The sequence below is a fragment of the Pleurodeles waltl genome, chromosome 4_2 (assembly GCF_031143425.1).
Source record: "Pleurodeles waltl isolate 20211129_DDA chromosome 4_2, aPleWal1.hap1.20221129, whole genome shotgun sequence".
NCBI lineage: Eukaryota > Metazoa > Chordata > Amphibia > Caudata > Salamandridae > Pleurodeles > Pleurodeles waltl.
In genome coordinates, this window is record NC_090443.1 from 196,221,731 (window position 1) to 196,247,910 (window position 26,180).

The window sequence follows — 26,180 nt, forward strand, 5'->3', positions numbered from 1 at the left end:
TGCAAGTTGGTTGATGTGCAGCATCTGTTCCTCTAATGACTAGAGTCCTTTGATCTACAGTTCTTCCATGTGCACAACTCATCTCTGCGTGCCAGTGTTCATTGCTGGAGAAGTGTAAAATGACTTACCTTGAGAAAGATGATACTCTACTGACCACCAGCACAGCTATAACACAGTAAACCAGCAGATTGTCATGGTGTCCAAAAGTTAGACCTTGTGTTGAAAATAAAATTGAAGTCACACTGGAGAGCTCTCTTGTGCCAGTCTGCATATGTGACTAGGTTGGTGTAGAAAGTAGCAGATACAGCACCTTCAGAATAGGACTATATATCCCTCCTAAACATCATTCATATCCAGAATATCCCAGACCCTCTGAGGGGAGAAGGGTTTGCAAAGATGTTACGTCCAGTACTGGCCATAGGAACAGGAGGAGCTGAAAGGGCTCATGATGGGAATTGGGAAAGTTGGTGGAAAACACTAGTCGAACAGCAAGGAAGCTGTTGCGTGCTGGCGACACAACATCATCAAAGGCAAAGAATTGGCTTTGAGCAGCCATTCATCTAGTATTATAAGATACCCAACTTCTCAGATGAGCTGTCACCACCGCCATCACCTTGGTGAGGACCCAAGGTGCCAATGTCAGTACAAATAGAAGGACCACAAGCTGTTAGTGAGTGGACCCTACCACATGTGCAAGCTCTTGATAGATATGTGGTAATATGCATCCCACTAGTTCAAGGTACACCATGCAGTCATCTGCTTCTATCCCCAGAAGAATCTAAGGCAGGGACAGCATCTTGAGCTTTTCCCTTTGGAAGTAAAAGTTCATGAGCCTGAGGTCTAGAATAGGACAAATACTGCTGTCTGTCTTGGAAACCAGACAGTACTGAGAGTGGCACCCCTGCACAATTTCCTGCTCTGTAACCAACTCCATTGCTCTTTTCTGCAACTGGGCAGCCACATCCTGCTGCAAGATTCTAAGATGTGCTTTGGACTGAAGGGATTGGGGGCGAGGGATCTAGGCCCATATGTACAAAGGCATTTTGCATTTGTGAACAGTGTGAATCACTATGTCGGGCCGTTAGGAAATGCAAAATGCCATTTAGGCATGTATGAAAGGTGTTTGACGATGGTCAAAAATGTGATTTCTATCTGGCAGAAATCGCATTTTGGAAACTGCGAAATAGTAAATCCCAAATAGAGATTTCCTACTTGCGAATCACTAACCACGTGTACAAAAGGATTTCCTAATTGCAAGTAGTCGCAAAATGGGCATTTAGAAAATGCAATTATCATTGATTCAGGTCTTGTGATAACCAGATGTAAACTTCAAAAAGACACCCAAAATGCATTAAGTCTTTTACAATGGGTGCATTGTACGTTCTGGCAAAGAGAATGAGGATTTTGGCAGTGAAGCAGAGGAGGAGGGGGAGGCAGGAGAGGATATGTAGGGTGAGGGTCACTCTGTAAACTCAGTAGTCAGGTGATACTTGATTTAATTGCTGAGTTACAACCCCAGCTGCAGGCCCCAAAACTCAGAAGCAATAGACTACCAAAACATGTGCAGGTATTTTGTTGCCTACACCTCTTAGCATCTGGCAATTACCGTGGGATCATAGCAGCAGCGGGGAAGTGTCACAAAGTGCCCTGTACAGGTTCTTTAGCAGGTTTCAGAACATCATGGTGAGCAAAATCAGCCACTAAATATCATTTCCCAATACCCCTCAATCATTGCAACAAACCAAACTGATTTTCTACAGGGCATTCCCTAATGTTATAGGCTGTGTTGATAGCACACATATTGCAAAAAATCTCAGCAAATTAATTTATTTACAGGAACAGGTAAAGCTCACACTCATTTAATGTGCATATATCGTGTGAGGTCTCCTGTGTCATAACAGACCTAGTGAACAAATTCCTAGGTAGCGCCCACAACTCATTGATGTTCTGCCACAGTGGAATACATGCCCAACTAGCGCAGGGTGAATTTTGGCGATAGCTTTCTACTAGGTAACAGAATCGCAGACACAATGCATGCAGTGGCTAGGACGGTGAGTGTAATGTGATCCAATGGTGTACCTTCTTATGCCCTTACGGTGACAGTGCCTATGCCTACGCCTCTGGATCCTCACACAGTACCTGACTCCACAAACAAGAAGTGAAAGACAGGGCACTCGGGAACAACGTGCTCCATCATAGAGAGGACCTTTAGAATCCTGAAGTTCTGCTTCAGCTGCCTACTCAAGACCCGTGGGGCACTACTGTACCGAATGGATACATGCTGTATGATCGCCACCACATGTGCCATACTGCACAATATGGGATTGAAGGCGGGTCTGCACAACATCCCCATACAGCCTTTTATTCAGGTGGCTACAACATTGTTGCAAAAAAGCATCAACTGCACCCTTGTGGATGATACATTGTTAACATAAGAACAACAAAGTAATTGAAAAAGCACTGACAACTCATCCTATTGAGTGTTTATAAGGTCACTTTGTATCGCCCCCTAGGTTAGGTGCTTTTTTCATCAGGACTGGGTTGTGGGACTGCCAGACGTGTGGTGGCGTGAACGCCTGGTAGTGCACGATTGCGAACAGATATGCCACTGAGGCTAGAGCCCTCCTTGCTCTCAGGTGGGGCTGGGATGTTGGGAATGCAGAGGTTGTGGTTCTGAATGTTCTCCAGTGCAGTGGTGACGTCCTGGCAGGAGTGCCCCATGTCCATATGGATACTAACATTCCACCTTGCCAGCATTGATGGACCGGTGTGAATGTGTCAATGTACATGTCAGAATCTGCCTGTGTCTCTGACGCTGCACATGGTGATCCTGCTCCATTGCTGCTAACCACTGTTCCTGCACTTTCTCCATGTTGTGCAGCAACTTTGACATGAGTTGCAGTTGCCTGCGGACTGTGAGTATTTGCTTTGTCTGCAGGTGCTGTTTGGAGATGATTGACTTGTCCAGGCCACCATACACAAGATTTGCATCAGACATGTCATCTGACACAGTCTCTGGACTGGACAGTCTGCTGAGGATTGGCATCTGTGCCTTCGCTGTGCCCTGTTTTCAGATGTTGTGGGGTCCCTGGTTTGCAAATGTCCCTCAACACTGCCCTGAAACTCAGGCAGTGATAAGATGGTTGATCTCCTGTCAGCTGGAGTTGGGGTGATGGGTTGAGGGAATTGGGGTGCTGTGACCTTAAGGACTACCTCACTGTCAATAGCCCCTTTGGCTGACAAGGATCCTGACACATCTGAGCTGTGATCTGTGGTAATGCATGTATATAGTTAATGAATGCCTAATGTTTGGCCACTTTATAGCTGTGAGTCTGCTGCCTGTGTCTGTTGCATGTTTGTGTTGTACAGATGTTTTTTGTGTGGTCATCAGCACTCAGTACAGCATTGGTAATGGTGAGTACTACAATCCCCATCATGCACAGCCTGGGTTGGTCAAGCACCTCAATGGAATAATTCATGCTGTTATGTTTGATTCGTCAATGTACATGCCAGAGTCTGCCGGGATTTGAATTCATGACTCGTGACCTGTAACCACAGCAATCATCATCCTTAACATTTAACTCATAAGCAAGCCTGCGGCCTCAAAATGCCTGCAGAAAGCGATTAAAGGGCAATTTTACTACTAGCTTACTTTCAGTGCAAGCTCGTTCACACACAATCGTCATGCTTTGTGACAGCAGGGGAAATTAGTGAAGTCATTCTGTTTATGTGGCTACAGACTACACAACTAGCCACAGTTGATTGCTATGGATTATAAAGGCACATTCATTACCGGGAAAAGAGGCATTTGCCACTTCACATGACAGGTACAACAGAGAGGATGGAAATCAGTGCTACGTGTGGCATGTAATTATAGGGCGAGTTACTGATGGGGCCCCATATGGCCAAAGCGTGTCAGCATAATTGAAAAGGGCTTTTCATTACTCAGCAACAAACGTAGACTGATTCAGCGTGGCTAGGGGTAAACATGCTACTTGAAACCGGGAGCAGCTCGCACAACTAAATTGAACATCAGTGCATAACAAATCAATTTACGAGGATTCTGTCATCTTCGTAAAGGTTACTTGGGAATGTGGAATTTCAGCCAGTATAGCAATGTTTCTGCATTCGCAAATGTAGTTGTAAAAGGTGGGTTTGTGGCAATTTCAGAGTGGGTATGAGTGCATTTATAGTATGGGAACAGAGAGAGAATGCCTTCTTGTTAAATGGGTTTCTTTAAACAAAAAAAGAATCTCTAGGGAGACAAAAAATGTAATTGTTAAAATGGACATTTTCGTCAAATCTTCAGCATTGTACAAATTCTGCTACCTTAATCTTATGCAAGCGAATACTTTGGAAAGTCTAAGGCTAGCATGCATTTCCAAGAGGGCTTTAAGGAATTTTTGTAACCCTTGAAATGTTTGAAACTTAGGGCCTCATTTACATGGACCTAGTGACACACTGTGCCACCAGAGCAAAATTGTTTTGACTGTGGCGCAGTGTGCCAACCCCTATTTACAAGGCCCCACAAAGCCGCCTTGCATGGCTTTCCATGGCCTTGTAAATATGGAGCCCCTTCAGGCATAGAACTGTGTGAAAGGGGTGTTTCCTGGGTGTTGCATGGGGTGTTCCCAAACAACAGCCATGGAACCAAATGGAATCTGATGCATTCCCAGATTTACAAGCCTGGGAATGCGTCAGACTCCTACGCCACTTCAGTAGTGGCACAGAAGTGGCACAACATATCTTTAATTCTTCCTGTTTTTTAAGGTTGAGCACATCAGTGTGCAAGCGCTGCTTTTATGACATGTTGGTATGTATCTGGGCTTTTAACCACACCCACCGCACACACCAATCACTATCACACATTCATGGGCTTGCCTTTCAAAAATAATTAATTTTCATTGGTAACTGCTTTACAGTTCTTTTACCGCCTTGGCCATCGACCCTGTTACATGAATAATTGCACTTTTGTTGACAAGTTTGACTGCAAGCAAACTTTTTTTTTTTCCTCTCTCTTCTCGCTCACGGTGGCGCCTTGAATCAGCTCACTTATGTCAACTGTTTTACTTTTTATTTTCAGTTTATGTGGCAAGAAAAGCCCAGTTAGGAATTTACAACGCTAATAGCTCTACCTCGAACAAACGCGAGACCCACTGCATTGCAAATGCTTGTTTTAGGAAGAGATTGAGGGACCAAAGATCTAATATAGGACGAAGACCTGTATCCTTTTTCAGAACCAGAAAGTAGCGGGAATAGCAACCACGACCTACTTCTGGCATCGGAACCCTCTCTATAACTCCTTTGGCCAAAAGGGCTTCGACTTCCTCGTGAAGAAGCGTCATATGATCCTTCGATATCTGACTGTATGAAGGTGGCATGCTGGAGGTGATGTCTCAAAGGGGAGGGAGTAGCCCCTTCGGACAATTTGGAGTACCCACCTGTCCAAGGTAATGGCTTGCCCTTGGGGAAGGTGATGTTGTATCCTGTCACCTACTGGCTCCTGATGTACTAGTGGACTAGGAAGGCTTGGTGGCTGAGGAGGGGGTGGAGCTGGACTGGGCGACCCGCTGGCTCCCTGATCCCTGAGAATGTGGGATCCCGCGTCTGCAGCCGTGCAGAGGCTGTACAGCATGCGCGGGTCTGTGGCCAGGGGGAAAAGGATGCAGTTGGGTGCCCCTTCCGTAGCCACGGAAGGGGCGAAAAGCAGACTGTTGGGGTCTAGGTGCGGGCACGAGGCCAAGGGACCGGGCCGTGGCTCGGGAATCCTTAAAGCGCTCGAGCGCTGCGTTCGCCTTGTCTCCGAAGAGACGTGTGCCATCAAAGGGCATTTCCTACAAGGATGCTGGACATCCCCCGAAAAGCAAGACGTTCTCAGCCAGGCGTGCCGTCTCAATTCCACAGTCTATGCAACCGATCTGCCCAGAGAGTCGGTCGTATCCAGTCCACAACGAATCATGAACTTAGCTGCATCCCTCCCATCTGTTACGGTTTAGGACAGGACAGTCCGGGCCTCCTCTGGAACTTGAGGCAGGACTTGCGCAACCATGTCCCTGAGAGTATGGGAATAGCGGCCTAAAAGGCATTCAGTGTTCACGGACCACATTGCTAGACTGTTGGAAGAAAACAACTTCTTCCCCAAATTATCCAGTCTTTTTGATTCCCTATCCGGTGGTGCGGCATGCAATGCGCCAGATGAAGAAGAAGAAGCCTGGATGACAAGGCTCTCAGACGTGGGGTGTTGGGTCAGGAATTTCGGGTCTGTCGGTGCAGGCAGATGGCGGCGGGAAATCATCCTATTAACAGAAGCCCCTGTGCTGGGTCTGGACCAGGTACCCAAAAAGACGTCTGTCAGTGCTTCATTAAAGGGTAAAAGGGGCTTGGAAGAGGAAGACCCCAGCTGAAGAACATCGGTTAGGATGTTAGGCCTAACCTTCACAGAAGGAAGTTCGAGGTCCAGGACTTCAGCTGCCCTTCTAACCACCACAGAGTAAGAAGCACCCTCCTCTGTAACCACACTAGGAGGAGAGCGCATACTAGTGTCAGGGGAGGTGTCTAGACCACTGGCATCACCCAAATCCTGCACCCAGTCCATTTGGGGGTCAAGCTGGTATTTTAAAGGGTGCAGCGAGCCCTCCATACTCTCCCCATATCCATACCCACAAGAATAAGGGTCTGGATCAACCCTGGGCCCAGGAGAGCCCACAAAGAACCGAATGGGCGCAGATCAACGTCGTTCCGGCTCCGGGTCGTTGGGTATGAGGATGGGATTGACGTCAATTGTGGGCCCAACCGACGTTGGAGCGTCGATGTCTGACCCGACGCCGGGGAAGGTCGCCGTGGCACGACCGGCAACAGGACGGATCCGCGATTGGATCCAGAGGGGTCCTCTGGAGCCGAGGCCAATGCTGACAGCTTTGAAACCAAAGGGACCCAAACCGACTCACCTGTGCCCAAAGGCTCCGAAGGTGGGTCAGACCACACAAAAATGAGGCACATGGCCTCGTAAATTTCTTTGAGTTGGGCAGGGGTGGCTCTGGCTCTGAGGAAGTCGGGGAAGCGCAGAGCCGACCCAGAAGAAGGCTCTGTTGCCGGAAGCCTAGAGTGTTGACGCTGTTCTTGCGTCATATCTTGCGATTGACGGGGTGAAGTCGAAGAACGTCTGTCTTTCTTCGGCTTCTTCTTTTTGTGACCCGAATGTCCCGATGACTTGGAGGGCGAAGAGTGGTGGTGACTTCGTGGCCGGTCTCGAGACCATCGAACGGGACCGTTAGCACCGCGGAGTCGAGTGTCAGGCCGCCATGAGCTTTAGGCACTGCTCCCTCAAAGCCTTCGGGTTCATGGCCCGACACTCAGAGCATGACTTTGGGTCGTGATCGCGCTCCAGACACCATAAGCACACAAGGTGCGGATCCGTCACTGATCTGGCTCAGTGACCGGAGTCGCAGGGCTTGAATCCAGTCTTCAGAACATCCCTCGAAGCATCCACTAAATCGTCAAAAATACGACAAAAATGTTGACGTAGTAAAAAAATTACTGTGGTAGCTCTTCTCCGGATCTGCGCGTAGGCTGGTGCGTAAAGAAAAGAACTGACGTCAGAGCGCCTGAGTGGCACCTATATACGGCCGTGATGTTATCATGGCGAGCACAACGCCAACGACGCCTGCAGAGTCGACCAACGCCACCTGATGGTGCGTAGAGGTACTGCTCGAAGAAAATATCCGCAGATCCAGTCTGACGCCTGGGGAAATTCAAATGTAAGGAATCTGCAACTAGAAGTATCCATCAGATTGTTTCATTATCGATCTCACTATCAGAGTATGCAACATCTTGTAAAGAGAAGTGACCTTTGAAATCCATCATTCATTTATGGCTGTGATACACCTTGTCTGTCACTGAGTTCAGAGTATCCCTTAAGACCATATGGGTCTGCTGAGAAAATGAGAGAGAGTTTTTGATATTGATGATGAATACCAATGAAGGGAGCAGAAGCACTGTGCACATTGTTTGAGCATTACAATGAAATTACCTCATATCATTTAGTCTAAATTCAGGGACAGAAGTTTTCATCCATACACCCGAGCATAGTCTATAGCATAGGGGAATAGTGACTGATTTTCTCAGTCAAAGAGAGTCTGAAATGGGAAATCATCCACTTCCTCCTCTACATTTAGTGGGCCATTGTGTGGCTGTGCAGCCCTCACTATTACTGCTTAGAATGCTGGAAGGTCCTCTGATGGAAAGACCTTCAGAGGATATGGCTCTAATGGTTCATTGTTACAGGCATTTACTCTATAATCTTGCCATACATATTCTCCATGCAGTCCTCACCTTGATCTTGACAGGCGAGTAGTGAGTCTGAATAGGTACCTCCATCGAAATCAGAATGTGAATGGCGGATTGGAGATAGATGAGGCCTTGGTGGGGTTCACTGGTGGTCACTTTCCTCTTCTTAGGGATAGGTACCACCTTGATTTCCTCTGAAATGCCTTCTTCAAATATGTCTACATTTTTTGCTTAGCGGCTGTAAGGTAGTGGAGAACACACATGTGTGGAGCTTGGATCCCTACTAGGAACCTAGGACACTGTGGGCTTTGAAGCCATTTTCAGTGCTGAGATTTGGACTCGGTCATCTCTATCTTGTGACTCCTCAGAAGCTGAGGGTTGTTTGCATTGCAGAGAGGTGTCAGACCCCCAAACTTGGTGTAGCTTGAGGAGGTCGAATTTTCTGATTCCTCTATGGAGAAAGCAAGATTTTTGATGACATTCCTTGGTTTGCAGCTGAGACTTCTTTTGAGATTGATTCCTGGAGGATGGTCCTCCGCATGCATGCAGATGGTATCCTATTGGGACTGGCGGTGTTGCAACCAGTGCTTGGAGTTGAGGTCTGAAGAAATCTGATAAGTTGTCCTAGTCCTAGGTTTGGGCTTCACTAGGTGTGCTGGAGAACCTTGGACCCTGGAGCTTAGACTACTGGAAAGTGCTATTAGGCGTATATCATGTGGGCGTATATCATGTGGGCTGCCAGGCTACCACATGGGTCCACCAAATTGTCTGGGGGCTCTAATTCTTCAAGGTCTTCGGCAACTGTGCCTTTATGGAACTTTGGGGATTCCTGGTGCTGCATGAAGGCATATATGCATTATGTTCTTTTTGCAACAAAAGATGTTGCATGCGTAATAGGGACTATCATTGTGATTCCTCTGTAGACTGAGGTTACGTATTCTGGACTGGTCCTCCCACAGAACTACCTATTTCAAGTTTGGTAACACTTTAAAGAATTATTTTACATAATCTAACCCAACAACAGTTCTTCTTATACCACATGATCAAAGTCACTTCAGCTGAGACCATTTCTTGCTTGGTGCTGACCAAGGACCTTGATGAAGTGTCATCAGTTTTTGGCTTCCCGGTCCTCCGGTGTCTTGAGGCACTCCATTAGCATTGACTGACTAAACACACCTAGATGTGATGGCAGAAAACAAAATCTTAAGTATAGCCTTCGCCCTGGTGCTTTGTGGACTTCATGAGAGATGTCACCAGTTTCCACCAAATGAAAAGAATGTCTTTTAAGAAAAACTACTCCTAAAGTTTCAAGTCCAACACCAGATGGAAACACAGCATGTAATCTACAGCTCAATATGCTGCAAAACGTTTTTTCAACCATGCATGATTTTTAACATGTTTTTATTATATTCTTACTGTTAGTAAATCAGCAGTGACAGCACGGCCCAACTTAACTTAACATAGTACATAGTGGCAGATCATTTGTCAACCCACTGGTCGTAAACACATTAAAATTCAAAGCAATAACAGTGAAACCTTAATACAGCGATTCACAACCTGTGGTCCACGGACCCCAAGGGGTCCTTGACACATTCCCAGGGGGTCCAGAGGCCCTGGCTGGCAGGAAGGCACTTCTTCAGCTGGGGCCTCTCGCTGGGTGTTTTTATATGTATTACTTCATTTATACAGCAGTTTGAAAGGCACATAAAAGTTCCATGTACATCCAGCAGCTTTCGGGGAAAAATAAAAGCGTCAAGATAACTCTGATGATTAATGTACCTGCTGGAGAGGGATGGGTGTCTGGTCTACAGGCAGTTTTGACTCATCTAAAGTAGTGTAGATGGTTAATATGCCTGCTGCAAAGAAAGTGTATCATGACAAACAGTAATTTATGTGCATAGCACAGTGGGTTACTGCTTTTGTCAGATTCTTTTGTTGTTGTGCAGTTCATATGTCACAATTTGAACTGCAATCAAAGAGCTGCATGCAATCTGCATGGCACAAATTATAAAGTTATGATTTTTCCCCAGTCTTTCATTATCATTATGCTGCTATGATGCTGTGCTTTGTTTGTGTAGAAATACATTCTTATTATTAAAGCCAACATTAACAACTGTAATATGTTCTGAATCCTGAGTTTTTGCCTCTCCAGACCAAGTATTCTTAGACAATGCCTGCCAGTATGGATAAGATGTGAATCCTACACCTTGTAGTCTCCTGTAAAGTGCTTCAACACCCTACACTGGTATGAGAGGTGTTATAAAACAAATGAATTACATGTGACAGGCTATCAGGAGATGAGAGACCCTTATGGTTTTACCTCCTTTCCCCACCACATACTTGTGTGAAAAAAACTTTCTCAGATCTTATGTACTTAAAACATAAAAACATAAATCACTTGGGAAATGTAGAATCTGACCTGAGGATTCAGATTTCCTAAATGAAATGAAACATTGAAGTTAGTCGCTGAGATGCAGTGCTACCATTTCCATTAAATGTTTTCGATTTTTGCATATATTGTAAATATAAAATAATTATATATTTACTTATTCGAGTATTTGTGCGGTGTTTACTTGTTTGTGTATTTTTTGTGAATTACTGTTTTAATGTTTGAAATTTAAATTGTACAAATTGCTTGGGGGTCCCCGGCTTCCAGTAGTGATTCAGTGGGGGTCCTCAAGAGTCAAAAGGTTGGGAACCACTGCCTTAGTGCATTAACTCAGTTCCTTAGATACCTGCCCCAATCTCTGTTTGCCAGGTACTGCATTACCCTTGATTGCTTACAACACTCCTCCATTCGCTGTGGCGGTGGCACATCCCTCAACTATGCATGCTTCACCTGCATTACTTAACTTAGTAGCAACCTATGAAATTTATCAGCTCTGGAATTGATGGTAAAGGGCTAATTTCCTTTTTTTTTTTTTTTTCCTTCAGAAGAAAATAAACAAATACAATATATGATTAGAACTTCTTCTTCAATTGGAGAGAAATAAACATTTCCCCGTTTATCCCCCCCCAAAAAAAGGGAGCATTGACTTAATACATCAGTCATTAGCCATGAGCCAGTCCTGAAATTGACCCCAGATAACATTCCCTTTCCTCCTGGCCAATCTCCCCTTCCACTCATACAGGGAGATCTCCAGATGATACACTGATATCAGCCTACCCAACCACTGCTGCCACGATGGTGGTTGCATATTCAACCATACAGAGGAAATACATAATCTGTACACCGCCATGGCAAGAAAAATAAACGCCCTCTGTCAACCCCTAGAACCAACATTTCTGGGATAAGGACCACGTCATACCCCAAAATTTATTTTATCACAAGTTGCATACCATCTATCAATGTTGTTAATTCTCTGCAAGTGGCAAACATATATATTACATCTGTTGCATGGTCCCCACACCTTGGACAATTAATTCCACGTGACCCCCCCCACTTGGCAAGGTGGGACGGTGTATAATACAGGTCAAACACAGTTTTATTATGTTGTGCCTGTAGAGACGAAGAGAGTAACACAGTATGACCTAACTCGAGTGAATTAAGAAAATTAGAACTTCCATCCACCAGTTTACCGCTCCACCGTTCACTATGCTTCCCCAAGTCATCGGGTTGCTCTGCCATTAATAAGGAGTAGATTACTTTGATAGTCATGTTAGATTCTCCCAGAATATTTTTTAACAATTGGTTGCTTTTAAACCCCTGTGGCCCACCCGTTTTCTTGCTCAAAAAGTCTTGTACCTGTAAAAAAATGTAAAAATCCCTTTGTTCTAAACCGAACCGTTCTTAAAGGCTCGTAAATGTCCCCTAGCCTCACTATACCTTCGGAGGTCCATTTTACCATATAGTTATCCTTAAAAATTTCCGGGAGCGACAGATTATTCTTAATTAGGGTATAATAGTTGAATCTTCCAAGCCCATTCTTTGTATGCCACGGCCGCCAACATTTATAGGCCGCCTCTAGTACCTTATACCGGTTTTTCTTATAATACCCTGGTTCATGGAAAGTTAACAAGCACCCCTTTGAGGCAGAACCCACAAGCTGTTCGTAGATATTAGGGATATTGGGGATGCTTCCCACCCTATTCTCCCCTGGTCTGTCCCCCCACAATGGGTGCATATATTGGAATGCAGCTGCCAACTGATATAGCTTTAAGTTAGGCAAGGCCCACCCCCCCCTTTTCACGAGTTAGGGACATGAGCTTGGCCAACCTTCTGCACTTGCCATATGCCCAAATAAATCTCATAATTATCCGTTCCATAGCTTCAAACCGAACTTTTGTAAAGTTCAAGGGTATGGTCCGGAATAGATACAATAATTTGGGGAGGAGAATCATTTTGACCATATTACACCTCCCTATTATAGTCATATGCAAGTTATTCCATCTATGCATATCATTTTTAGCCTTTACCAATATTGGATCTAAGTTCAGACTGATGATTTCTCCTACCCTTGGTGAGATACTGATACCCAGGTTTACTGCATGCTCCACCCTCCGATTGTCCTGTGATTTCGTATATTGATTAACCAGTAGCTGAGTTTTAGTTCTATTTAACAAAAACCCAGAGAATGTCCCAAACTTGGTCGTGATCTCTTCGATTTCTTTCAGTGCTGTATCTGGGTTGGAGATTATAATAGCAATATGATCCGCATAAGCCAGGACTTTTGTATCCTAACCATATCTTCGTACCGGGATGATCTGATTGTTCTCTTCAAGCTGTCTGAGCAGAGGATCTATATATAGGGCGAACAATAGCGGAGAGCATGGGCATCCCTGCCTAGTGCTTCTCCCCACTTGGATGCATCCAGACTGCCCTCCCATTAGTTGAATTCTTAATCCCGGGGACTTATACATGGCTTTTATTGCCACGATAAACTTTTCTCAAAAGCCATATTTCTCCATAACCTTCCAAAGATATTTCCAGCTAACTCGGTCAAATGCTTTCTCTGCGTCTAACAAGGCCACAGCCATGGGCTCCTCTGCCACTTCTGTTGCATCAAACAGCGTGATAACTCTTTGAATATGTTCTTCCGTATCTCTACCGGGGACAAATCCGTGTTGTCGGGGTATTACCAACTTCCTGATTACTATGGATAAACGTGCAGCAAATATTTTAGAATGCACTTTAGCATCACTATTAATTAATGTTATCGGCCGATATGAGGCCAGAGTCTGCGGGGCCTTCCCTTTCTTTAGAAAAACTACTATATTAGCCATTCCCCATGAAGGCGGGGTCTTTCCACCACTCTGTACCTGAATAAACAACTCAAGCATCAGTGGACATAGCTCTATTCTAAAGGTTTTGTAGAACTCTAACGGGATTGCATCAGGGCCAGAAGCTTTGCCGGCGGCCAGTTCACTGAATGCCTCGTCTATTTCTAAACTACCAAACTGACCCTCCAGTTGCGGGTAATCCTCTTCTGAGACTCTGTTAAACCTGATGGGGCTAAGAAATTCCTGCATGTCTATTAATGAGAATCCGGCTGTATCGTTATAAAGGTCAGTATAAAACCCCTGGAACACCTTCCTAATACCATCAGAATCTGTCACTATTTGCCCCTGTTGGTCTTGAATCTCTCTAATGACCCCTGCTGCAGCTGTATGGCTTGCCCTTACCGCCAACAGGTGACCAGTTCTTTTACCAAACTCATACCTTTCAGAGCGTTGCGCAAGATATTTTCCAGCTACTCTTTCTACGTTAACCTCATTTATTGCTGCCCTTGCTATAGCAATCCGCTCCTGGATGTTCTTCGTATCTTTCCCCCTCTCTATGGCTGTGATCAACTGTATTTCTAAATCTCTGAGCTTCACATGCGAGTCTCTTATTTTTCTTTGGGCCTTTTCTTGTTTACTCAGGCTAAAGCTTAAAGTTGCTCCCCGTACCCCTGCCTTCAGAGTATCCCAGACTATTTCTATAGGAGCAGAACCTACATTAATCTCTAAGAATTCCACTATCCAATTCTTCATATACTCTAGGTATTCAGATTCACTGAGAAGCCCCCTTTCGAAAGTCTGTCTCCTGGTTTTATGTTCTAGACCATCTAATTCCAAGTCCAATACCAATGGATTATGAACAGACATAATCCGTGGGTATAATTCCATGCTAGCCTGTGATAACAGTTCAGGAGATGTCAAAAAGAAATCTAGTCGGGCCAGTTTCACATGAGGGGCAGAAAAATAAGTGTACCCAGGATCTGAATCGCACAACTTGGCCCAAGCATCCACCAAGCCTAACTCCTTCTGCAGACCTACCATTGCCTTGAATACTCGAGGCTTCCACCCCTGATATTTCTTCCCTACGGGCGCTAAGAGATCCTGCAAGCCATCCCAGGAACCGTTAAGGTTAAAGTCCCCGCATAAAATATACGGGGCCGGCTAGCCGGTTAATTCTACAGCCATAGTATCCATTAGCATTGGATCATCTGATACTGCCCCATATACAGAGCACAGCGTAAAGCTACCTTCCCTATATAAGCATTCTACAATTACCCATCTCCCATTCTTATCCACCTTCTGCCTGGGAAATTTCACTTTGTTGCTCCGATCCAATATCGCCACCCCTTTAGTTTTCACCTCTTGTTTTGAGCATACTATCACTCTCGTGCCAAGTGACCCTAAGATCCCCCGGTTCCTATATTCCACATGAGTTTCTTGCAAGCAATAAATATCTGCCCTGAGAGTTTTTAGATCTTCCATAACTTTCCTTCTTTTTCGGGGGTCATTTAGGCCACAGATGTTAATAGAAGCTATTCGGAGTCTGGTAATTTTTATCTCTCCCCCACCCCTCCTTCTCCGCCTCCCAATCTTTTTGTTTGGCCTTTCACCCCAGCTATATGCACTCTTACATAGACTTTGCTTCCTCTCTCTTTCTCTGGTCCTTATGTTCTGTTCCATTCTTTTTATCCCTTCCTTCCCCTTTCCCCCTCCCAACCCCCCCCCCCCACAGCACACCCATCCACCCCCCCTCCCTCCCCACAAGGGCTGGTTGGGGATCCCTCCTCCCAGCCAGCCCCCCCCCTTCTAGTAGAGCAATCGAGCCCCCTTTGGCCCGAGTGTTGGCGAAACGTAGATGCAGGGTGCCCCACCCACCACCAAAATCCTTAATATCTAAAAATACATCATTGTTTCAACCCCATCAAATATTCTTTTGCTTGAATCTCTGACATAAACCATCTCACTTTCCCATTCACCACCGTTTTTAGACAAGCAGGGGAAATCAAATAGGCCTCTCCTCCCTTATCGAAAAAAGGTTTGATCAGCTGTCGGAGCCGCCATCTGCGCTCCACAGTTGTATGACAGAAGTCTGGTCGCGTAAAAAAAAGTTACCCCTTCCATATGTCGTGGGGCGTTAGGGCGTGATTTATCAAAAATAGCCTGGCGCAGTAGAAAGTTCCCAAAAAAATACCAAAATAGCTCTAGGGTATTTTTAAGCAGCTGAGTGTACCCCCTCCCTCCTGGTCGGGGGAAATCTATGAACACGCTGAATCTCATTATTCCAATCCCAATAGTTCAGTTCGGGGAATGCCCCCTGCAATAACTTAATCATGTAGCTCCGGATGTCGTTTCCTTTCAGCCCTTCCTCTATACCCAAAAAGCGTAGATTGTTCCTTCTCTGCCGGTTCTCAAAATATTCCAATTTCCACATTATGTCAGTCATTTGGCTCTCCTGCGTGGCGTTCTGTTGCTTCAGCGTGTCGACTTCCTCTTTGACTGCTACTATCCTCAGTCCATTGTGCACAGCTTAGCTTCTATCTCGGTACATGATTTTGCAACCTTGCGCACTGATCCTTGCAGCCGTTTTGTAGCCACCCTAGCTCGACGATTTTCAATCCGGGTTTCTGTTTGGAATTCTTTAATTGAGTTAAATATTGATTGTAGCATCCCAGAATCAGGGTTTGCTACGCATATATCACTCTTTGCGCCCCCATTATTTTCTCCTCTGTCATTATTCCCCAACTGCTGACCGTCCATAGTTGACATATCTGTTGTGCGAGTTACATCTGTTAGATTAATACTGGAGTAATCCCATTTCAAAGTCTTACTCCCGCTAGATGCAGAAAATTTGGTACCCTCCTGTGATCCAGACCTTGTTTTGGTGCACTTGCGCTGGCGCCGCCTCTGCCGCAATGTAAGTTTGTTATTTGATGAAGCATTCCCCCCCTCGGAGGATATGCTGCTACCAGAGTCACTAGGGCTGTGCTCCTCAGCACTACTGAAGTCCGATTCCTCTGTCAGTGAGTAGAATTTATCCCCAGTGTCTTTCGTCCAGTCCAAAATTTTCATTTCTTTTTCATTACCCTTGTCACCTCCTCCTAGGCTCTGCGACATACTTTGATCCTCTGCACTACCCCGTGTCTGTTTTATATTACTCAAGTCTCCTCCTTGTGTTGCAGTCACATGTTGGTGCGCCGGGGGACACTCCTGACTAATGGCAGGATCCTTTTCCTTCCTTCTTTCCATCGTGCAGCTGTCTGATCCTACTGATCCTGGTTGGGGTGCTGTTTCCTTACAAGTCTTTTGACTGGAGGCCCCCCCACGTGAGCTTTCTGTGGCAGTCTGATCTCCTCCCGACGTGGGAGTTAAAAGTGTAGTTTCACTTTCTTGTGTCCCTCCTGCAAGGAAAGAAGTGATAGTAGCCTGGGTTTTGCTTTTCCCCCTATTTTCCGGAAGGGGGATTATGTTATCATCCGATTGTAAGTCTTTGCCTTGGCCAATTGTGTTTCTCTCAGGTTGCCTACCCACAATTGAAGCGGGCCGTCTGTTTGCCCCAATCATGTCCCCTTTATCCTTTCCTGAACGCAATATTTTGGCGCTGTCAGTCTTATCTCCAGGATTCCGAGCCATTTTTGGCACCATCCTTATTTTCAAAAAATGGGGGAATGATTTCACAAAGCTGGCTAGCCCTGCTATCGCTACTATCACATTGTGTATTGCGTCATATATTACACTTTTAATAATGCCCTTTGTAGACCAGGGATGGGTACAAGAACGGTCAGTATTTGCCTCGGTAATCAATAGCACTGGGGGGCCCCAGTTTTTGTTAATTTTGCTCACCATAAACCCTCTAATCTTTCTGTTTTTTTGTTATAAATCAGTTACTAACAAAGATTGATAGGGTGGGCGCCATCCGAATCCGCACAACTTATGTAAATATCTTGAAGTCTAGTAGAGATTTTTATATTGAAAAAGTGAAGAAGAGAGCAAGTCTTTGCTAGCGTGCTTTTCAAGAGTCTCAGTCATCAATTAAGGCCCCTTTCCCTCCCCTTTTTTTTTCTTTTTTTTGCTTACTTGAAGTTACTGTTCCTCCTTCTTGCAGAGTCCATAGTTAACAGCGCAGAGCAGGGCAAGAGTGGGAGGCTGCTTCTTCTTGAAGTTTCTTTCCCTTTTTTAACGTGAAATCAAGCATAAAACTGCAGGGTAGGTTTGACATGGGGATAGCCTCCAGGCTTCTTTTGCCTATCTTCCCCTGTTTCCAAAAATTTTGAGGGAAGCCGGTGCTTCCCCCCTCGTAGCTGTCGCTCGGTGCCCGTTTTTAGTGCCAGAAACCAAAACCGAAGCCAGAAAACCGGAACGTTCTCCGGCTCCGGTTATGCCTTTGGGGCCGCCCCCGGCGCATTCCTCCTGGCCGCCTCAGACCGCGGCATAGCTCCAGATTTCATAGAGGGGAGAGCTTCCCCTCTTGCTGCTTTCCGCGTCCTCGCTCTCCACGGTTCTCCTGCGCCGGCGTCCAAAATCGAGATGGGCGTGGCCACAAGGCTGCGCCCTCTCTACGCGTCCGCCATCTTGCTCAGCGGTAAAGGGCTAGTTTCCATTAATTAATTCATACAAGAGACAGAGTCTGAATGGTCAGGGTGTGGCCTATAAGCTCTACTTTTCAATAGAAAGGTTCACTTGTTGAACGCAAAACAGTGATTAAGTGTTTCTGTTTTCTTTTTCTTAATTAAATGAAAGTGATTTACCCCACTGTCAGCTATCTTTTCCAACCAAGTGGACAAACCAGCCAAATCAGGAAAGAGATATCTTTTAGCATTAGTACAATACCATTTTTTTTATGAAATCAGTAATCAATGACCAACTTATTCACAATTGAAGAGTGAAGTTTGCCAGTGGCATTTGATATGTAGCAGTGCGATGGGTTTAAAGTTGTCCAACCTTTATGAGTTCCTCTTTAATCTGGACGCTCCTGGTCAGTGACTCCAAGTCTGCTGCTTGAACCTGCAGTTCATCTTTCTGTTTGGTAACAAGAGACCGCAAACTGGAGAGCTCCAGCTATGAAAAGAAAAGACAAAGTCTTGAGAATGTACAACAAAGGAGGAAAAAGATGTGACATTTACTGTTAGAGGCAGAAGTGGGTGGGAATCCAGTTAAAATTGATTTAACATGTGTATAATATTTACATATTTTAACAACCAATATTTATTTTTGTCATGCCTAAATGAACAAGTTACTTACCTTCGGTAATGCCTTAACTGGTAGAGATTCCATCCAGCCGCATATTCCTTACCTTAGAATATTTGGCAGGCATCAGGAAATTTTCATGCAGGACACCTCTGTGTTGGTAGCTGGCATAGATCGGCTACGAGTCAGCACTGTCTGCGCGAAAAAGTGAGGTATCCGGGTATCTATAAAAGTGACACCGCAGTGCACTAATGTTTATTTTTGTGACTTTCCATGCCAGGAGTGCAGAGCCACGAGGAGCAGTGACAACTGGTGTGAATATGTAAGGCCCTTAGAAAGGTGACCCTCACATTATATTCAGTTCGCACAGCGGGGAAGATGAGAGGGTCAGTAAGGAATCTGCCACTGAATACAGTCTCTACTAATGTAAGTAACTCAGGAGATAGACTTCCATCTGCAGATATCTTACCCTAGAATAGATACACAAGCAATAACTTCCCAGAGGTCGGTCTGTCTGAGAACAGACTAGTTCAAGAAGTACTGTAGGACCAAATGAGTAAAATACCCATCACGACAGACCTGACTGTCCAGACAGTAGTGTTTGGTGGACGCATGTAGTGATGCCAACTTTGCTGTCTGATAGATGTCCAGGACAGGTACTCCTTGAACTAACATAGTGGTTACAGCCTTGACTCTGGTGGAATAAGCATGCAAACCTTCAGTGGTGGCTTTTTGGCCAGTGCGTAGCATATCTTTATGCAGAGCACTATCCACTGTCAGATGGTCCGTTTCTGCACTGTCTTCTCTTTCTTAGATCCGACATAGCGCATAAAGAGTTGACCATCCATCTGGAACTCTTTGCTTTGATCTATATAGAACCACAGCTCTCCTTTTGAGTCAGAACGGTGGCATTTCTCCTCTTCCTTGAAAGGATAAGGTAGAGCAAAGGAGGGAGGCAAGCTGACGGTCTGGCCTACATGATAATTTGTTTCAACCTTTGGCAGGAAGAAGGCACAAGCCCTGAGGACTAGCTTCTCTTGGTAAAAGGTGGTATAAGGACGGTGTGCAGAGTGCCTGCATTTCACTGACTCCCCTGGCCGATGTAATGGCCACTAAGAAAGCAGTCTTAAGGGTTAAACATAGTGGGCAGCTGTGCAGCGGCCTGAAAGGTACAAACATGAAGTAGGTGTGGACCAGATTTAAGTCCCATTAGGGCATGATAAATGGTCTGGGAGGAAACAAATGTTAAAGGACTTTGTGGAATGTAGTCCCAACAGGTGACTTGAACAAAGAAGGTTGGCATGGCAACCGCAAAAAAGCTAAAATGGCTGCTAAATAGCCCTTGACCGTGCCCAGAGCAGATCCTTGCTGAGCCAATCGCATAACCATTAGTAAGACTTGAAAGTGGGATGCAGAGAGAGGGTCAATGTTACTGGATGCACACCATGCCACACATTTATCCCAGCGGCAGGCCGGGACTGTGTTATTAGAAGAATGCTTGGCTACCACAATAATATTGCAGACTTCAGGAAAAAGGTCAAAAGCTGTCAACAGTTGCCACTTAATCTCCAAGCAAGAAGGCAGAGGGTGTGCAAATTTGCATGCAGAACCCTCTTCTGTTGTTGTGACCGAAGATCCTCCCGAAGAGGCAGACTGACCAGAGGACTAATGCTCATGCTCAATGGCTCATAGTGCCAGACTCTCTGTGACTAACCTGGGGCCACAAGAACGATTTGGGCCCTTTGTAGAAAAGCACCCTTTGGGCATGGTTAACCCCCACTTTTTGCCTGGTATCTGATATGATTTTGACTTAAAGTGCACTGGGTCCCTGCTGACCAGGTCCCCAGAGACAGAGCTCTTTCTCAAAACTGCACTGTTGTTCTCCACAATTGGCACACTCTTTAGCACCCACTTTAAGTCCCTAGTAAATGGTATCCCTGGTGCATAGGATACTAAGGAAGGTCCCTGACGGCAGTACCACCAGTTGTGCTACCCCCAGGGATCCCCCAGCGGAAGTGGTCATAGAAAAGGTGTAGTCACCCTAAAGGTTGTCAGCCCATTGGTTACACCTAGCACTCGCTGTAACAACCCCAAATTGAGTATTTAGGTGGCACCTCTGAACCGTAGAACTCAGAAACTGACAACCAAGGAAGAAAAGGACAAAGAAAAAACACACCTGTAGAAGAGAAGAAGGTGCAGCTGACCTGGTACCAACCCCAATAGCCCATCTGCACTCCTCAACAGACTCTGCATCAACAGATGCCTTTTCCTGCAGCTGAACCTCCAGAAACCTGGGAGGACTGCCTGCCTTCGAAAAAGACTCAAGTATCCTGTGAGCAGAGGACCTGCTCTCCAACCAACTCCAAAGAAAAGTCTCTGCAGCCTCCAGAATCAAAAAGACCTGACACCTGAAGTCACCACTGCACCTAATGTCACCGACCTGAGAGGGAGTGGACCTTGGCTGCCAGCAAGGTCCCCCAGCTGTCCAGAGTCTGAGTCCATCGTGGTTTCACCCCTCCTGGACTCCATTAAGTCACCTGCAGCCTCTGCATGCAGGACCCCCCCTCCTGCAACTACTACAGTGAGAGAACCCAACAACTAAAGCAACCACTGCACCCGTCGCTGCCAACTCAAGACGACGTGGACCCCTGGTATCGACGACGAACCCCAGCTCTCCTGAGCTTGAGTCCACTGTAGTTTCACCCCTCCTGGACACCCCGACGATGCCTGCAGCCTCAGACCACAGGACCCCTCCTACACGAGCGCTCCTGGACAAGGAAACCCAACTCCAAAGGACATCTCTTCATCCGCCACCCCTGGGCCTTGCAGAAGAGGAACAAAGGTGCACCTACTTCTCCAAGCACCACCCATTTGTGGCCTACCTGTTGGTTGCACTCGACTAGTCCCCCCCAGCTGGAGCCTGCAGCCTAAACCCACAGAGAACAATTTAAATACACTGGCTACCCGACGTGTAATGCACAAAGCTGCCCCAGTGCTGCCCGGAGTAACCTGTTAGTGTGGTCCTGACCCTTGCCCAGTACGTACCTTAATTGTACAAGATTGGTCCCAAGAGTCGTCAATAAGTGCTTGTTTGCTGACTGTGTTTTCCTTCCATAGGTTAACATTGACTATCTTTGAAATTGCACTGTATCGGCTTTTGAATATAAAAGTATTTATGGTGGAAAGCATACTTACCTTATAACGAAGCTATTGAGTTTAAAGTATATATAAAAATAAGTCTTATTCTTTTTAATTGGTCTTGGATTTATTCTTTGAGTGTGTGTCTCATTTACTGCCTCTATGAGTACAACAAATGCTTAGCACTACCCTCTGATAAGCCTAACTGCTCACCCACACTACCCCAAAATAGGGCATTAGTTCTATCTTCTTTTACCTCTGCAAACCAATGTACTTCTTTTTAGTACACCACATACAGAGCCAGCTGCCTACACCTGGTCATTCTTGATCTTCTTGAGAACTCTGGGCAGGAGTGGTATTGGCTGAAAGGCATACAGAAGGACGGAGCTCCACTTGAGACGAAAAGCATCTCAGAGCGAGAACCGCCTTGGAAATTCCAGCATGCACAGCTGCTGATATTGCACGTTCTCGTCAGTAAACAAAAGATCTAACAAGGGTCTCCCCACTCTTGAAGGCTTTGCTATAGCGACATTTTTTATTTATATATCAAGAAAGCTCAAGGATCATAGGATAACTGGTTGCGGCAATCACTATTGAGTTGCTCATATTTATGCTGCTCTGATCAAACCTTGAATCTTTAGACCTAAATAGCGCTTTTAAATTACTAACTTGTATTTTGTCTTCTTTATGAAAATGTTAAAAAGTGAAGTTTGCTTAGGGATATTCCATTGTAGTGTACATTTAATCTAGAGGTCTTGTGAACAATTTTCATGGTCATCTATGGATGGATTTTTTAGCTACAATTTTGATTCAGATCTTAACATGGATGGATAATTTTATAATCAAAAGAACTATGATCAATTCTATTTGTATTTAATCTTGTTATGATGCAATTTGGCAAAATATGTATTTTATGTGCTTTTATAGTAATTAATATATGTACTGAATAAAGTTCTTCTGAATCAGAATACCCACTCTTTATAGAAACTTTGTGCCACCTTCAGGTGGAGACGCCATTGGTGATCTCCTAGCCATCGACACCGGAATGTGCCAGCTGTGCGTTCACAGAGCCTGCCACCTATTGAACCACCGTGGAAATGCCCTGGGGGTCTGGCCATGTCTAGAGACAGAGCCTCCTGCCTGTTTGTTGCAGCATAACATGGTGATGGTATTGTCTGAACCAGCTTTCCCTTGATCGAAGGAAGGAAGGCTTTTACTGCAAACCAGTTGGTCCAGATAACCAATAGGTTAATGTGAAGACCATACTCTGCCAGAGACCAGAGTCTTTTGAACTCCACCTCTCCCAGATAGCCACCCCAGCACAGGAGAGACATGTGACACACCTGTCAACTGTGGATGGGAAAGGGAGAGGGATCTGCCGCCGACCCAATTTGGTTTGTAAGCTACCACTGCAGGTCTTTTGCAGTTAATTCTGAGATCTAAACCATGTCGGGGAGAGATTTCTCTGATGCTGTGCCGACTGGAACTACAGGCCCCACTTCAGAGCCTTCACATGCCAACGGGCAAGAGTCACAAGAAGGATGAAGCAGGCCGTAAGGCTCAACAGCCTCAGAGTCAGACTCACCTAAATCCAGGCTAGAGACTTAAACATTGGTATCACAGCCTGAATATCCTGGACTTCCTGCTCGGGGGATAGGCCCCAAACTGCAGTGTCCCCAGAAAATCCTAAATGAAAGGGAACATCAAAGAGCAAGCCATGTGTGACTTTGGCATGTTCACAGTAAACCTCAGCGAATGCAGGCGGTCCGCAGTACTCTGGAGGTGGGAGACAACTGCCTGGGGCGAGCACCCCTTCAACAGCCAATCATTGGACTAGGGGAAGACTGGAACCACTGACCTCTGCAGATGTGCTGCAACCACCGCCATTACCTTGGTGAACACTCGAGGAGCTCTGGTAAGGCCAAAAGAGAAAACAGCAAACTGAAAGTGACCTGGCCCATCATGAACCGCAGCTACAGTCTGTGGGCAGGACAGGGATGTGGAAGTTTGTGTCCTGCAAGCCCAAAGCTACCATTGAGTCGCCGGGATCCAACGCCAACAGTTGAGTTAACATGAGCATTTTGAACTTCTTCTTCAGAAGAAGTTGAGAATGCACATGTCTAGGATTGGATGAAGGCCTCTGTCTTTCTTGGGCACCATAAATCAGCAAGAATAGCAACCGGAACCCACTTCTGATGCTGGCACCCTTGTTGCGTAGTTTCTTATTATGCTAATGAGGCTACTGGATTTGGGCGGTAGGATCATATGGATTGTGGGTACTGAGTGCAATTCCACACCAGGTGACACCTGTCGGCCTGGCAGAGATGATTGTGTCAACTGGGCACATGGCAAGACAGACTCCTCAGGGAATTGTGGTAATCAGATCACATCCCTTTCTCTCAGTTATCAAAAGTCTCATTCAGGCAAAGATACCAGAGGCAGAATATAGTTCAATAAGCATTTATTGAAATAACTGCATCTTAGATAAAAGTGTACGTATAGCAATAACTAGGATATTAAAACACAATAAAAGCAAGCATGTGAATAGAAATGTAAAACAAAAAAACAGTCCTACATACTGTCACAAGGGTTATGGATCTATAATCCTCCTGCCTACGCTAATCATGAGCACAGCATACTAAACCTAATCTGCCCTTCGGGTTTCCCCGTGGGAGAAATCATCCCTTGTACCTGGAGAAGAAGCCTGTAGTTAAAAAGACACCATCCCCACTTGGAGCAGGGGCTCAGCCGTCTAAGACACCGTCCCCATTTGGAGCAGGGGCTCAGCCGTCTAAACAGGTAGCTGTAGCGAAGCAATCAGCAGTCAGCATACAGTCGTGATCATCTGTCTGTAATCTCCCTCTAACGCGTTTGGGGCAAAGGGGCGATTTTATAATAAAACAGCTGACATTCTAATAAACAGTCCCCGGGTATGAATGCTTGTTTTTCTGTGAATGTTGTGGACACAGCATACCACGTTTGTTGGCAATCCTATCTGACTGTAGTCTTGCAGAGAGTACAAAGCGTCTACTAAGAGCGTACTGTTTTCCTAGGCTAAAGGAGAGTGTGATAGTAATAATAAAACAGCACTGCAAAAGGGGCTCCTGCTAGAAAAATAAAACCATACTGACGAAAATGTATCTAGGTGAAAGGGCGCAGCTGCAGGCCTAGTTAGCTAAAATAATGTGTATAAAATATGGCTAAAATAGCTATACAACACCCTCTCAATGGCTCCCCTAAAGACAGCCAACACTTCCTGACAGAGAAAGGAGAGATGGTCCTCCGCCAGCCAGTCGTAAGTGCATGGCATGGATGGAGGGTTGTCCAGACTGGGATGGAATAGCCACTTTGGACAATCCGTAAAAACCATTGGTTGGATGCTATTAACTGCCAGCAGGTGCATGTGATGATGTATACCGCCCCCCACAGGATGACCATGGATGGTATGAGGCCACACTAAAGCAGTTTGGAGGCTACAGTTGCTGGGGGAGTGATGGACTGACCAGACCTCTGGTTAGTTGTCCCACGTGGTCTGTGGGAACTGCATCCTCAGCCACAAAAAGGTTGGGAAGTCTGTTGGCCTTGGTGGCTGGGAGAGAATGAATGTAGTTGAGAGCCCCTTCCGAAGCCCCTTCCAAAGGGGTGGAGGGCAGACTTGGGCTGGCAAGGAGCCACGGACAGCCCCAAGGAGCTGGCGGTAGCTCCGCTGACCTTGAAGCACACCAACCATGAGTGCACTGAGGGGAGGGGGGTGCGGGGGAGTTATTGCTCAAAGAACCAAGTTTTGAGGTGCTTTCTGAAAGGCAGGAGGTCCTGTTTCTTGCGTAGGTTGGTGGGTAGGGAGTTCCAGATTTTGGTGGCAAGGTAGGAGAAGGATCTGCCGCCGGAGGAGGTACGATAGATGCAGGGACTGTTGTGAGGGCGAGGTTGGTGGAGCGGACCTCGCGTGTTGGGATGCAGAAGTTGATTCGTTTGTTGAGGTAGGCCGGTCTGGTGTCGTGGAGGGCTTTGTGTGCGTGGACTAGGATTCTGAAAGTGATCCTTTTGTTGATGGGCAGCCAGTGTAGGGATCTGAGGTGGGTGGAGATGTGCTCGTGGCAAGGGAGGTTGAGAATGAGATATGCAAAAAGTCAGTAAAAAAAGACTGGGGGTAGCTCTCTCTGGATCTGAAACAAAAGAAATTCCCTGAGCACGCTGGGGTGGCGCCTGTCTAGACATCGCACTTGTCACTCCCGGGGTGGACAACGCCTAGCCAAACACCACCACCAATCAGTAAGCAGGGGTACTGCTCAAAAAATGTATGGATCCAGTCTGACGTCTGGGGAATATTCTAAGGTAATCAATGTGCAGCT

General features: G+C 45.9%; 1 protein-coding gene across 1 annotated transcript in view; it reads right to left on the reverse strand.

The window, feature by feature from the left end:
- Positions 1-26,180, reverse strand: part of LOC138292459 (myomegalin-like) — a 1,643,599-nt gene that overhangs the window by 1,192,608 nt on the left and 424,811 nt on the right. Inside the window, exon 11 of the mRNA XM_069231077.1 lies at positions 18,445-18,561. Within this exon, the coding sequence (XP_069087178.1) occupies positions 18,445-18,561 (117 nt within the window). The remainder of the gene's footprint in view (positions 1-18,444; positions 18,562-26,180) is intronic.